General features: G+C 24.2%; 1 protein-coding gene across 3 annotated transcripts in view; it reads left to right on the forward strand.

Moving 5' to 3' along the window:
* The window catches only part of LOC114128607 (allatostatin-A receptor-like), a 173,739-nt gene that overhangs the window by 71,526 nt on the left and 85,888 nt on the right, over positions 1-16,325 (forward strand). The window contains exon 4 of one of the 3 annotated variants that reach the window (XM_050204406.1): positions 14,124-14,352. The exons of the other annotated variants lie outside the window; for them this stretch is intronic. Within the exon in view, the coding sequence (XP_050060363.1) occupies positions 14,124-14,162 (39 nt within the window). The 3' untranslated portion in view covers positions 14,163-14,352. Of the gene's footprint in view, positions 1-14,123; positions 14,353-16,325 lie in introns of those variants that run through there. 3 annotated transcript variants of the gene reach the window in all.

The following is a 16,325-nucleotide window of genomic DNA, read 5'->3' on the forward strand; positions in this document are numbered from 1 at the left end:
TGTAGATTGTAGATATATATTGGACGACTTGTTTTCATATCTTTTTTGACTAATGAAAAAATTACAGTTTGAAGTATATATTAAGTAGTTTAATCTATATGATCTTTTAAATGCAGGGGTGATCGATAATAAATAATAAAATTTCTAATTTAAAATCTCTGATAGAAAAAAATCACTAATACAATAAGATAAAAAATCATATTTTGTAATAACTTTACTTTTTTAAATTTTTATTTTTATTTTAAAAATGTATAACTAGCCGCGGGTTTGGCATCACTAAAATAGACAGTTGTATGTTTTGACATCTCATTCCCCCATCCATTACAAAAATATTGTACTTAAAAAAAATATAATAGGTAATCATAGTATTGGTAAACACCATTATTACCACTTGTGGTATATACGTGATTTATGATACTAATATGGGTGCATAACGCATGGCTATGTCACTATTGTACCTATTGTGTGTATATTTGTGTAGACGGTAATTTTTAATTTTGTTTTGTTGTGTCTAATTAACACGTGGTTAGTTTATTTTCTCAAAAATCAATAATTTCTGTAATAAGGCGTACCTACTTATGTGATTTTTTCGATATTATTCTTATTTGAGCACATTTATTTATTGAAATACCACATCTAATTAATTCATTTTTTAATATTTTAAAAAATCATCCGGTAGAAGCATAATAGACTCATAAAGAATTCCATATCTTTTTTAAAAATTATAATCGGATTTCGTTAACACCTTTAAAACAAGGAAATGCAAAGCACCTATAATGCATATAAAAATAATAGTGTTGCGGCCCTTTATATCAGGTATTTAAACTCATAGTACGAAATATATGAAATATTTATTTTTTATAAAATTGACGATAATTTATTTATACAACAATAAAAAAATTTAAAAATACATACTTTATTTCGACAGTGATTTCATACATATTGTAGTTTTTACTTCACATTGAAATTATTGGCTTCGATTTAAATCCTTTTATAAAATACGTAGTTTTGTAAAAATTAAGACGTATATTGGTATATTGATTATTTATATTATATAAAAACAATATTTTATATTTGTAAAAATATATTATACATTAATTTATGAATTAAATCTTCAAAAAAAAAAAAAAACAATAAACTATCAAATATTATACTTCATAATTCTTTGTTATTATATTTTAATTGTATAGGTAACAAGAGAAAAGATTTAGACAAAATGGTAAAAACAATAATTTTTACTTGATTGTAAATATTATACTTGTAGCTATTTGAAATTATCGATCCCATCAGATGAACATTATTGATATTATGCTTATTTAGTTATTTACTCTCTTATACACATATATACTATATAATATATTTATCATATATGCAATATGCATATATATAATATGTTGACTTTAGACTTACTAAAAATGATGCTTACTATTTTATGATGAGATAATAGAATTTCTATTGCTCTACTAAATTATAATAGGTAGGTTAAGTACATTATTTATCAGATACCGTTGCTGTATGTACAATGTACATGGTACATATTATTATATTTGTTATTACATAGACTACGTGTGTATAGTGTATACTGTATACGAGAGATAAACAAGATAAATATTACATTAAATTGTACGCGATCTGCTAACGTACGTAATTCTCATGTATGTATTTGTCGAGGTATTTGTATTATCACGAATCATATTTTATCGTATACTACGGAGGTGTAGGATAAACTTATTAATTTATTTATTTCAACATTATTCTATAAAAAATTAACTTGGAGTAAGTTACAGTAATAACAGCTAATTCCTATTCCAAATGAGCTAAGCTCGAATCTGATAATTTCTCAATAATAATTATTTTAACCTAAATGCTCACTTTTATATCGTTGTTAATCTTCTTGAATATAATTTATTACTTCGAAGACAACATGTCGATTAATTTTATTATGTACGTTTTACTTAGAAAAATAGAATCAAGAATATAGATACTATAAACTACTTAATTCATGCATAAATATCGTTATACATTATAATTATATCTGCGCGAAAGTCTAATATAAACAAATCACATAATTTTCATCCAAATATGATATGACACACTTACATATTAATATATTCATGTTATCTTAACGAATTGGTATGGATAATAGAAGCGTACCAGGAATTAATTAGTGGCCGTCGAATCGATAGCAGTAATACGGACGGGATAAAACTAAAAAAAAAGAAATGTACATATAAAATAATATTATGCGTGATCGTGAAATGCATATTGCGATTTATATCAGTTTACAATACACGTGGTTAGTGAAAATGTTTAAATATTATATTTATCAAAAATAATTTCTGTAGTATACGTACACAACAATTGTTTGCTATTATTATTTTTTTCTCAACATTTTATATTATACCATTTGTTACGATATTATGAACAATATAAGCTTAGGTGATAATACTATAATAGATAATAGATAATATAGAAAGACGTAGAGAAGAGGCCTCCCATAGGAGAAGAACTTTATTGTGAATATATTATTATTACGTTCGCTCGTGTCCATCGACGAAGCCGCATCGCTGTAAACCGATTGCGGTTTAACGGCCCTCATGAACAATAATTATTTTAAGCGTCGACAACAATAATGTATCAAATATTATCATCGTATATTGTTATATCAGTTTAACAAACTCGATTAGTGAATTTATTTACTCTTCGTCTCGACGTTAAAATTGATGAAAATTGAAATATTGTTAGATTTCAATTTAACATTTTATTTTCCGTTACCACTACAATAGGCACGCACACACGCACACGTAAGTTCAAGTATGTTTGTGTTCACTTAATACCGCTAGCCTATATACCTACTTAACGTTAAGCCGACTCTTTTATCACGATTCGTGTTTTTTTTTGTTCGTCTTGATTGGTTTTTTATTCTATCTATCTTCTCTTATGCATCCGAATTTAGTACCCGGTATTACATTCGTCGTATCTCGTAACATTAACAACTAATCTCTGAACAATGTGTTTCGTTTGGATTTACGGTTTATTAGAAAGACTCAGACACACGAAGTCATCAATTTCGATAACATTGCGAAAGTGGATATCGTTGAATACGATTTCCTATTTTTCTGGAATCCCTATATATGTGTGTGTGTGTGTGTGTGTGTGTGTACTTGACTTATAAAGTATGGGTAGCTTGTAAAAATATAACTATTCTTCGACTTTTGGTTTTTGTTTGAAATATAAAACAGTATCAAACGTGACATTTATTCAGTTTTAAAATAACTGACAAATATATATATATACAATTCGTTAAGAATGGCATATTAAATTCACCTCGAAATTTAATATTTATTTTTATATTAAATCAAACTACAGTAACAGTAAAAAAAAAAAAATTATGCGAATTTTTTGAGGACGCTATACCCGCATAATATATATTATGTCTGTCTTATACACGCGTTACATAGTTAAAAACTATTTTACGTGGGATGACTTTACTCTCTCAATATTTGTATAAAAATTACCCGAATTATAAATTGCATTGGGAAGAACTTTACCTGTGTCGTAGCGTTTTAATTTTCTTGACAGTAGTTACCAATAATTTTTTTATAATTAAATGAAAAAACCTAAAGTTTTCAAACCGATTACCCTAATTGTATTCATGTTATCAACAAAATTAAAACGCTACAACACAGGTAAAATTCTTCTCAACGCAATTTATAATTTTAGTAATTTTGATATAAATATAGAGAGAATAAAGTCATTCCACGAAAAACAGTTTTTAACTATGTTACGCATGTTTAAGGCAGAGACTACGTATTTTATTTATGATAAAATACGTAATATTAAAAATGTAAAAATACTGAAAACTTTTTTTTTTATAAGAAATATACAATCTGTACCCTGAGGCACAATGAGAATATGGGCTATTTTACAATTACATGATTGAGTTGTTGGAAGAAGCCACCCAGTAGTGACACTTCCTAGACTGAAAACTTAAGATAAAACTAAAGTTTTAATTTTAATATTTACGATTTATGATTTATGATAAATAAAATAAATATCAACAACTTATCTACTAATATTATTTAAGTATAATTTAGAATATAATTTAATCTAATGTTTTATTACTGTTTTAAAATCATATTTAAAAACCCAAGTTCAAAACATGTTTTCCTCGATGTTTTCTTGTAATAACAAAACAATATTAAAAATTAATTGTTAAGACTTGTTGTCGTGCATTTTATACATTTTTTCTAACTCTTGAGATACTGTTAATATAATATACTTTTGTATTATATAATATTACCTGACAAAGAAAAAAATCCAATCAATTAAATAGAATACTTGATTTTAAACTAGGTAAAAAAAAAGTAAGAAAATATAAAAATATATCATTTTAAAACAAATTATTTATTATTTTTTATTGTTATTTAGTAGTTTACTATTATAGGAATTATATCGTTTTTCGCAGTTATATTCTATATTTCTAACGTCCTGAGATTAAAAAAATTGCTATTTTATTTAAAATTTATTTTGTGTTAATAAGCTAAGTGGAAATACTTTCAATCGTTGGAAAAGATGTGTCATTGCAATTTTAAAATTCAAAAATGAGAAGTTGAGCATTAAAAAAATATACGTGTTTAAATAAAAAAAAGGCTTCACTTTAAATGGATTTCATATTAAACCGTCAGGTTATACTTACTCACCTTTTCAAAAAATAAATCTTTAATAAAAAATTAAGTATAAGATATATTTCCATTTTTTTAATAATAATAATAAAAAAAAAAAAAATGATTTTATTATTTTTATTGAAGAAGACTATACTATTATACCTTCGAGTTTTTAATACAAAATTTAAAATTCACACGTACTCACCATGTAGAAGATAATAAATAAATAAATAAATGAATATGTTTCTACCAAATAAAAATATGGTCAATTATTATTCATGAGTAACTGCATGTGGCATATTCTTGATATATCAGGCATTCGTATATTATTATATTTAAATTACAATCAATATACTCGTATACTATGACTACGTGTATATTCTTCACAAACACATAATTTCATTTGTATTCTCTTTCTGTACATGTACACAGTGTTTGAATTCGCAAAATAAAAATGTTAGAACTTTGTTTAATTATAAAATAACGTTCCCGTCATTTTTTGTACCTTATGTATCTTATTATAGATACTATAGCCCCAACACGACATTCCTCATCATTCCGATATCTCACCTTCATTCATACTAAAATACATAAATACGTTTAAAACAACGTTCATATTACTTTTAGTGAATAAATAAATTGAATAGCATAGCTTAGTATAAAACAGTAGTTCTCAACCATAGGATCGCGACCCAATTTTGGGTCACCAATGATGTTTAATAGATTGACAAAAAATTAAAATGTTGATATTACAACGCTATTTATAAAAAGGTCACATGAAAAATTGGGTAAATATCTTGGATGAGTAATATACAAAGGATGAGAACTGCTGGTATAAAACATTGGTGATCATAACATCAACGATTTTATTCCAACGATTATACCACTAATAATATCACCACATATTTCATATAAATATAAATTTTACTATTTTAACTATTAGTAAAAAAATAATTAAATAAATAATCGAGATACTTCTGAAAAATTTGTTATGATACTAAGTTCTCCGACGAAATCGTTTACCCCTTTTACCAATATAACTAGCCAACACCAATTCGATACTTGCTTAATTCTTATTCAGTAACAAATGTATTAACACATAATTTGTACTTCAATACATCTTATTTAATAATGTTAATAATGATTTAATGACTTGAGACTATATTTAAAACCTGTAAACCTACAACGTTGGTTGTTTTTTACAAATCTATTTATTGTATTATTATTATTAGGTTCTTTAATTCACCAAATGAAAAATAAATTATGTAAAATAATGCAATTTGTAATTTTTTAACAGATTACAATACATAATATGAACATAATTGGTTATTTATCTTTTTATTATTGTTATTATTGTTATTAATAATAAAATTAAGGTTCCTTGTGATTAAAATTCAGAAAATAATAAATAGCTTATTCATTTATTCATAGAGTACTTAGTAAACATTCTTTATTATCTAAACAATCATCAGTTTAACCTGTAGAAATCCACTATGTATTAAGTTTCCAACTATAAAAACCAATGGAAACGAAATTTTGCAAGATGTATAAAAACTATTATTTATAATTTGTCTAAAATTTCATTTCAAAGCATAAAACATGGTAAAATAATATGAATACAAATTAGATAAAATATGCCTAAAAGTAGGTATATTTTGTATGTATTATTATGAAAAAAAAAAAAAATAGCAAAACAATTCAATTTTAAAGTGCCATTTAACTATTTTACAAGTTAATTTATAATTGTTTTCAGTATTAATGTGTAATATATATTTAAAAATCTAGTAGTATAAAATATAAATATTTATATATTAATATATATTAATATTAATTAATATTCTACTTATTATAAATAAATTAGTATTAATGTAAAATCTATAAAAACGTTAAGTCTACACATTGATCATTGGTGTTGAATGATTTGAATAATAAATTATAAATATTTAAATATTAACTATATCTTCACAAAGTACATATTTGTTATGCGATTTTTTTACTTCAACGATTGAAAGAATAACAATTATTTAACCGTTATTTTAATTTTACTAATGGAATAAAATTTTTAGTTTAATTTAATTAGATTCGTATATTGTGATATAACGCCCAAATACATATTTCACAAAAACCATTATTATTCGCAAACTGTGTAAAATTAATCCTAGTATAGTATACGTAACATAGGTTGGGTTGATTATGGCGAATAGCCGTGTTACATATTTGCTGAAGTTGTTTATGGTCGATTTGGAGCCATTGCATTTAGATAATGAGTTGTGAATGATTTTTTAACTTCAGATTTAAACAGTGCATCAGAGTTTCGTTTTATTTGGCAACTGACATACATAATTTATTCGGAACTTGGAATTTTGAGTAGAAATAGCACAAATATCTTAAATACACCCCAGGGAAAACACCTGTAACTTTTATGTTTATTCCTGAAAAACACTTCCAGTTTTTATTTGAAAAAAGTTCTACTGGTTTTCTGACGTACAAAACTTACTTCTTATAATATAATTTTTAACTTTTAATAGAACATAAATTATAAATTGCTTTTATAACTATTTTTATTTCGATCGTATAAAAAATATTTATTAAAATTAACAGATATTTTTATAAATAAAAAAAAAATAGCATTAAATTTTTTTAACCATTGGCATATTTGAAAATAATGAAAATTTTAAGAAATTTAAGTTCAAAAAACCCCAAAATTTCCAAAATAGTGGGTGAATTTTCATCTGCCTTTCCATACCTCGATCACAAATACAAAATTGTAAATTATTTACTTAAGAACAGGAACAATTCCAAAAATCGAATTACACTCTCTTGTCCCGTTTCATATTGTACAGCTTTTAAATTTTGTTTGCGTATATAATATCTTCTGCATTCCTTTCACAAATAAATATGAAACCATAATCTCCACATTAGATAAAGTAGCAGCGTTGCTAAATAAACAAAGTCATAAAGTCATAGTCAAACGAGTTTTAATGTATTATTATTTACTACAAATAATCTTCTATTGTAAAATTCAATACATTTTGACATAAAAACGATAAAAACAACTTATTATTACCTTTTTATTAGTTAAAATTTAATTCAGCGTTTTAAACATGATGAGAATTAATGTTACTTAACTTGTACTTATATATACTCACATTCACATATTATGCGATGTAGACCATAGTTCGATGCATTTCAATCAAATATATATATATTATTTAAATAAAAATGAAAATATTTTACCAATAAATTGATCACTCCAAATACATTTCCACTGCAATGACGACGCTAGATTGCTTATGTAAGACACCATTTAAATATACTTTTATTTATATTTAAGAAAAAAGACATCCGTCTTTTGAGCTCAAAAAATGTTTTGAATGTAAAAAATACATCTTTCGAAAGGCATTTAAATTTTAGAGTATTGTGATCTTTCATGTTATCGTTAATTTAATAAATGATCAATAAATTATTAAAAACTATCTAGTATATTAATTATATTTAAAATTGATAAAAACGTGTTTCGACTTTTTTAAATCACAAAAATTTTAGGTTATTTTTTATTGTTAGTTTCACATAAAATATTTAATATTTATAATGGGCAATTTGATTATAACCAGATATCTATCAAAAATAGTGATCTTTAAGTTTCAGTTTAACTACTTTGGTATTTGACTTACTAAAATAATGAACCTATAAATTATATATGTTAATTATAACTGATCCTAATTCAAGTGACTGGAAATCGTATAGCTAAAGGCAATAATATAGGTAATCTAAATTCACATTTAATTAATTTATTGTACCTACTTGGAATAATTAATTGTTAGACAAAATTAACATAGTAAGCTCGGTACATAATATTAATAAATTATAATTAATTTTAACAGTAAGTAACCAGATTATGAGAACAAAAATAATAAACTAGACTTACACAACGTTAAATAAAACATAATTGATAGGTAATTAATAGAGATATAAAACATTTTGTATTAATGTGTACAATCGTTTTTTTCTTTTTCGGCGTTTAAAAATCATAACCATGTTATTAAGTAGTAACACAGTAAGCAAAAAAAAAAATAATAAATATTTTTAAAATATTTTTTTATGAATTACTCAGTAAATTAGTAAAATATAAAAATATAATTAACGTTTTTATAACAATATCTTAATAATTTTTGTTAAACATATTTTTATAGTTTTACTCAACATTTCTTTTGGGATGAAACTACTTATTGTTATTTCAAATATGAAGATACTCACCTCAGCGTTAAATAAAACTATTTAATTGAAAAATGTTAACAATTAATTTTATAATCTACTTTCAAATATTTCGATTGCAATCACATAAATTTTGTATTTTACATAGGGTTACAAAATATGACTGTAATAGCAATAGTAATTGCTCATTATTAATTCTTAATACAATTATGTCCTACAATCCAAAAAAGTATTATAAGTAATTGAAAATGAAACATCGAAGTATATAAATATACATACACTAGGTTAAATTTAGCAGAACCTTATAAAGTTTCTTTAGTGACATCATAGATAAAATATAAACTTTGACCAAAATCGGAAATCCTTTAGCCTTAAATAAATGCTTTGATAAAGTTTTAGTAAAAACGAAAACTATATTAACTAAACTTAGTAAATGAGAAACTCTTTGAGACTTGTTTTGATATCTTATTGATAAAAAAATGATAAGTTTTATTCAAGCACTTTTATTAAGAAGTAATACTTATTCTTTTGGACAAACTAAAATTAATAACAGTTGTAATTTAATTTTAAGGATGAATATTATGTAAAAGGAATAATTTTTTTTTTTTTTTTATAATAATTATACAATCTATACTTCTTAGCATAATAAGTATAAGTGAAAAGAGACAGAAAACATGTTATGCGTGATTAAGAAGTCACCCATTATTGACTCTTTGCGTGAGGAAAAAGGAATAATGAGTGATCAATAAATGCATATAGCATAATACTTTTATACTATACTATGTTATGGTATAGTCTTAATATTTTAAACAAAAAATGTATGTTAATATTATCAGCATCATATTTTATAATAATTTGCACATAATATGATAAAAAAATAAATGAAAAAAAAATCTACGAATCTCTCGCTATATTTGAAACATTTAGTAAATAGCTCATAAAGAATAAAAAATCTTTTCGAATTCCTGTCACAGACCAATACTGAAATCATCATCAGGTTTTTCATCAATTTCTGGTTATCCTAAATGTTGGGCACTATTTTAAATTTAAACTTTAAAGTGATAAAAATAAATTCTGTATGTATAATTTTTGGATTGAATATCTTCTGAAATAGAAATAAATCCATTCTGATTGAATATCGATCATGAGCATTAAAATATTTAAACAAATACATTATTAGTATTTATTGATTATGTTCGCAAGGTAACGATGAACTTAAAAGCCCATTTAAGGATTTTTAGTAAAGACTGAGGGTAAATAATATTATAATACCTTAAAACTTATCTTTGTGAGCCTGTAATAAATATAAATAGAAGGGTGACTTCTAATTAGTGAAAAATATGAAACCTTCAAGTTTAGTACAAATAATTATGATTGACACGGGTAGTTTCGAAGAAAATGTAATGGCTTTTAATCATACCGATTATCACTTTTAACTTCGTTGTGTCCCATGATTGTTGTTATTATGACCCTATTAAGGCATTTATAATATCATATTATTTAAGAGACTGTCATTCTTCAATATATTAAATATGTACCAAAGCAGAGCACTAAATAAACTTTCTTATGAAATTCTATGAGTTTACAATGACCATGTTATCATCCTCGTTAAAATAAATATTTTCTATAAAATATCAAATCGATATCGGAGAGTCGTCTGTTTTTTTATTAGATAAATGGAAACTAAAAATATAGCATTATTATGTACGTCTTAAAATTTTAGCAATGATATAATAATTTCAGGATAAAATTCCTAAATATTTTACTATGCATGTCATCAAAATCTAGCATCTCAAAATAAAATACTTCATGACTTGAAAATTAAAATTGCAAATTTCAAATAAAAATACATAATATAATATTATGATAATTATCAAAAATTATTTTCAAATCATAAACTAACTATTACCGTTACCAATACATTTTCTTTTGATGACTTAATTTAGTATTTATTTGTATTATTTAATGTCGATTTTTAATTTTTTAAATAGGAAAATTTATATTATGTAAATTTCTAAGTTAATTTTATATATTAAATAAATGCAATTATTCATAAATTAATATTTATTATTGCTGCGTTCAAAAAATTAATATAACGATATCATTCCTGACTTAAAATACATTTTATGTTTATAAATACAATATGCTAATTTAGTATAAAGCTAATAAGAAACCAAAAACTTAAAATTGAAATTCATCAATTAGTAAAATATAATTTATTCAATATATTAAAAATGATATTATATTGTTGTTATAATTTGATTGTATTGTATTTTTATTTTCTAACTAATAAGAAATCAGTTATTGAACCATTTTTCATAAGTAAATTTGAAGAAAATAAATAAAAATACTATTCACTCGTGAGTGAACTACTAATGTAGATTACATATCACTGAAGTAAGCTTGGATAACTAACCTAACCCAACAAGGGTTCATGGTATTCTAATTAAACTAAATACGTTAACAGGGACTCAAAAGTAGTTATGGTTTTAATTTACCACTGTAACATGATACAACTCGTTCAATTACACTAATAAGATTTCATTCGTTTTGTTTCGTTTAGAACATTATCTGAAAATTAATTTTTACTCGTATATTTAACACTGAATGTAGTGGCTTTAGTACGTGATCCAAGAGTAATTTTGTCAGCAGATTAATATACGTTGTCGTAGATCTGATCAATAACAGTCTGTTAGTCTAGGATATTATTGTATAGGTAATACTGTATTTATAATGTCATTAGTAATACGGTAGATAAATAATTGATGCCAAGAACAGAAAACAAAAATGTTTTGCACGAGGTTTTGCATATGTACGTTAATTAAAAAATTATCATTATTATTTATTATTATCAATGATGACTGAAAAATAATATAGTTAAATGTAAAATCGGATTGTTATTAGAACCAGTGCATACATATTACTATAAAAAATCATTTTTTTTGAAACTGAATATGTGAAAAAATTCACGTTTTTTTTTTTAATGTTTATATTTTTTACACTTAGGTATTAAGGGAATTTCAAACAGACAGTTTTTAAGGAATTCAGTTTTGGCAATAATATAAGTGCATGCGTGCGTGCAAACTTAGGCGTAGTAAATGATCATTAGTGACAACGTCTTTCAATGAATTATTGAGAATTTTTACTTTAAAACCTCAAAAGTATCGTCTAGGTACAATTTTCTAGAAACCAACTGCAAAGTTAGGTTAGGTAAACTTCAAAGTTAACATTTTTAGTGCTCCATAAAATGACGATAGACATATAAAAACAAACATCATTGTATAAATTAATGTATACATTACTCGAGACATTACTCTAATCAGAATCTAAAATACGTGAGGATATAGATTAATATGTAGACATATTATTAACCGAGTTAGTGTTATTTTAATATTTATATCTGATGATTCAGAGTAGGAGTTTCAATTATCATATATAATTAAGAATACTATGAAAGAGTTTTAAAATGAATAAAATAATGTATTTTCTGTTTATTTTGAAAAATTAACAAATAAAATTAAAGAAGCAACCAAGGCTTACGTAAATATTTACCTCGTTCACCGAGAAAAGTGATAAAATTAAGCAGTTTAAATACACAAGCATTTGTCACACCTTACGTAATACATATTAAACTTATTCGAACTATATAAAATACAATAATTGTTTTAAAACTATTAAAAAAAGGTACTAAGAAACTAAGTGAAATGTGTACGTATTTTTTAACAATAAAATTGCATGAATATAATTTATATGATGAATTTCAAACATGGAATGATGATATGATCTAATATAAACTTTTATTTGGTCCATAAAACGTAAACGGATGAAGGTAATCAGAAATATTATACCTTATGGAAACAAATGAGATGTAAAACTATTTATTTGATACAAATGATACAATGGTGATAACAGTAAAGCACCTCAACAAAACTCAGTCAGTTAAAAACTAAAACAGTATTATTACGTATTTCAAATGCGATATTTTTTTTTATTGAGTCCTTTTGAAAATTCAGTACAAATCAATAAGCCCATACATGGTATTAAGTATAAGAATAAATAAAAAAACGTGATCAAAAAACAAAGAATTTTTATAAGTTTTATCGCACATACAATTACATTAAAATAAAGAAAAGAGTGATTGTAAACTATAATTAGCGTTTAAATATTATTATATGTACCTAATACGAAAAAAAAATAATAACATTTTATAAATTTTATATAATTTCATGTTTAATATATTTGTACTAAAGTACTAAATACAATAACGGCTATGGTAATTTTAAGCATAAGACAAAATGATTTTGTCTCAAAATTAACTTTTGAATTTTTGTTGTCCTTATTAGATTGTATTAGCGAATTATTAATAATTAATTAATAATTATACATTTTTATATATCAAAACATTTTAAAAGCAATTTAATGTCTACAACAGCGGTTCTTAACCTGTGGTCCGCAGCTCCCTGGCGGTCCGCGATACTCGTGTCCGGGGTTCGCGGCAGCCTTAATACGTCGTAATTTGTATTCGAAAAAAATTGATAAGGAGGTCAGTGGTATCTAAAAAATTTTCATCGGGGGTCCGTGATCTACAAAAGGTTAAGAACCATTGGTCTAAAATATTTATAAATGTATGTATTTTAATATTCTAACTATTGCTCACTGTATATATAACTGCAATGAAATTCTTATTTTATTATAAGGTATAATATTACAATGATAATATAAAGAAAATATTTTAAGGTCATTATATTTGTATGTTTATTATTTAAAAACAAAGTATATAATTTTACACTATCTACATTAATATTAATTACAACAGTTTAAATTTTTATTTTTTTATGATATTTATCATACATTAGGTAAAAATTGTTTTACCTTATGAATATTATTTTATATATTATTCTATATATTCATGTATATTCTATAATATAGTTTCACATGATCAACTTATATTAAAATTAATGTCATGAAAACAAACATACACTACTTGGTCTAATAATATTAAGTAGAAATCTGTATATTGTTTCAGTGTAAATATGTACATCACGTACTTAATTTACATGAAATCTGTAGATAAGGACATCAAAATGTATTTAATACTAACTACAATAATTCCCACTTTTATATGGAATGCTAATGATGCAAATCGTTAGTAAGTTTCTTACTTGAGCCAAAATCGTACAGTAATAGCTTAGAAAAAAAAAAAATCACCGTCAAATGGTTCACCAAATATTTTGTTTACAGATGCCAAGACCAAACATTTTTGTTAATGACTGCATGTGAAGTTTTCAGACATTTAACTTTCGACCAGGTCAAGAAAAACAAAATTCGAGTCGTTTCCTACGCACGACTGCACTTACATACATACATATTTGCTGTGCATTCGTCTCGAATATCTCAAAACGAAAAATTGTGTTAAGATATACGTTTCTATGATGTTCTATGTCGTTAAAATACAGTGCAAAATTGAGAATACACTGAATTGTTTCTAAGTAAACTTTTATCGAATGAAGTACATAAAAGATGAAATTAAATATGTACATTGTACACTCCTTAAGATAATGGTATTTAATAAATTTAAATTTAGCTTTCAAATAGTTGTAAACTTTTACTGTTTTTTCAACTATAGAAGACGTGGTGCATCTTTCTTAAAAAGTTTTATCAATTTCTAAAAATAAGTCAGTGACTACATAACCACTTTTACGTCAAAAATAAGAAATCCTAAATTATATTTCGTAAATGTTCTGAAGTAGATAACATTTTTAACTAATATAACCAGACCATTTTTACTCTCTTTGTGTTGGAATTTTTTTATATATTTAATGCAAAACAACATTTCATTTCTCATATTATTCTATTAATTCCTCACATCTTTATGAATATCACTAATTATGTTGAAAATCAACCATTTCGTCGTTACAAATTACAAGCTCTTTTAATAATACTAATTTGTATTCCATATTTTTATTACTTTTAAAATCTGAATGTCATTTATTAACAAAAAAATAAATAATAAATAAAATTAATTTAATATACCTGACCTTTCGGTTTTTCATACATACATTGGTTTTATTGTTATAGTGCTTAAATTTTAATGTAGTTTTCAATCCATTACTAACATATTTTTATTGACTTAGCAAAAAAAATATATATATATTTTATAGCAATCATTTTCTCGTTAGATATATCTATCAATATTCAAACTTGTTTATGACGTGGATATAATATATTAAATAAAAATAAAAAATATTATATTTTTTATAGGTCACATAAAATAGGTATTGTATTTCAACATAATTTAATGATTTTTTTGACTAAACAAAATTAAATATTGTGTGTAATACTTCAATATTTTGAGCAGATCAAACTTTAATTTTCTTACTTTTTAGACCCAGTATAATTAGTATGCCAAATAAAGTACGGACTTGTTTTGTTATTGATTTTTTTCTAATTTTATTATCTTCTAGGTATTAGATATTTAAATCAGCAGTACTCATGGTATGCGCTAAATAGGTATTTAAATCCACTAGCCAGTTATTCTTCAGTATCTCATCAAGAACCTATAAGATAATAATGAATTCTTAAGTAATTATTGTAAAAACTTATAGTATATTGTACGAGTAGATTAAACTCACTTAAGATACTTTTAGACATAAATCAAATTTTCTTAGAGATTTGGTCAAAAACAATTTATCTAAATACATATAAGTAAATAATTTGTAGTAAAAATAAATTCGATTTTATAACTGACTAGGTTAGTTTAAAATACATTTTCATCAATTATAATATTATACGTGATTATTATATTTTTGATTAATAAACAAGTTTTATGATTTCACTTTGATCAACATTTGAAATATTTTTGCAAATAAAATATTATATTACACGCAATTACATATTCAAACCAACAATTAAAATGGACAAGTATCGTTAGAGTTGTCATTAAGTTTTGAAAACCACTAGGGCGTTATCGGTTAGTTTTGTTCAAAAAGTTCTCGTTAACATATCGTAGCACATCCTAACTGTATATAGTATACACTATATAGTTATTCAAGTTGTTCGAAATTTAACAGTGGGATAAACTTTATAAGCGCTATTGTAACCGAAATCCTGATTTATAAAACCAGGTCATTGAATATGATACTAACAGCAGCTGATCCGAATATAGATATTATAATATAGAAAAAGCAGAATATTTTTTTTATTTTGTATATAAATATAGAACATTATATTAAGCAAAGGACGGGGGTGGCTGATATTATATTAATAAAAAAAAATACACTAAATATTGATTATTGATAAATTCGAAACATGATTCTGAGAAAATTCTTTTCAAACCGCGTATAGACATATGAGCAATGTATTACCGTATTTGAGGCTATATAAGTATGAAAAATGACTATGTGCATATAAATGATGTATTATCTTGTCACGTATCATATGAAG

The sequence above is a fragment of the Aphis gossypii genome, chromosome 3 (genome assembly GCF_020184175.1).
Source record: "Aphis gossypii isolate Hap1 chromosome 3, ASM2018417v2, whole genome shotgun sequence".
NCBI classification, from domain to species: domain Eukaryota; kingdom Metazoa; phylum Arthropoda; class Insecta; order Hemiptera; family Aphididae; genus Aphis; species Aphis gossypii.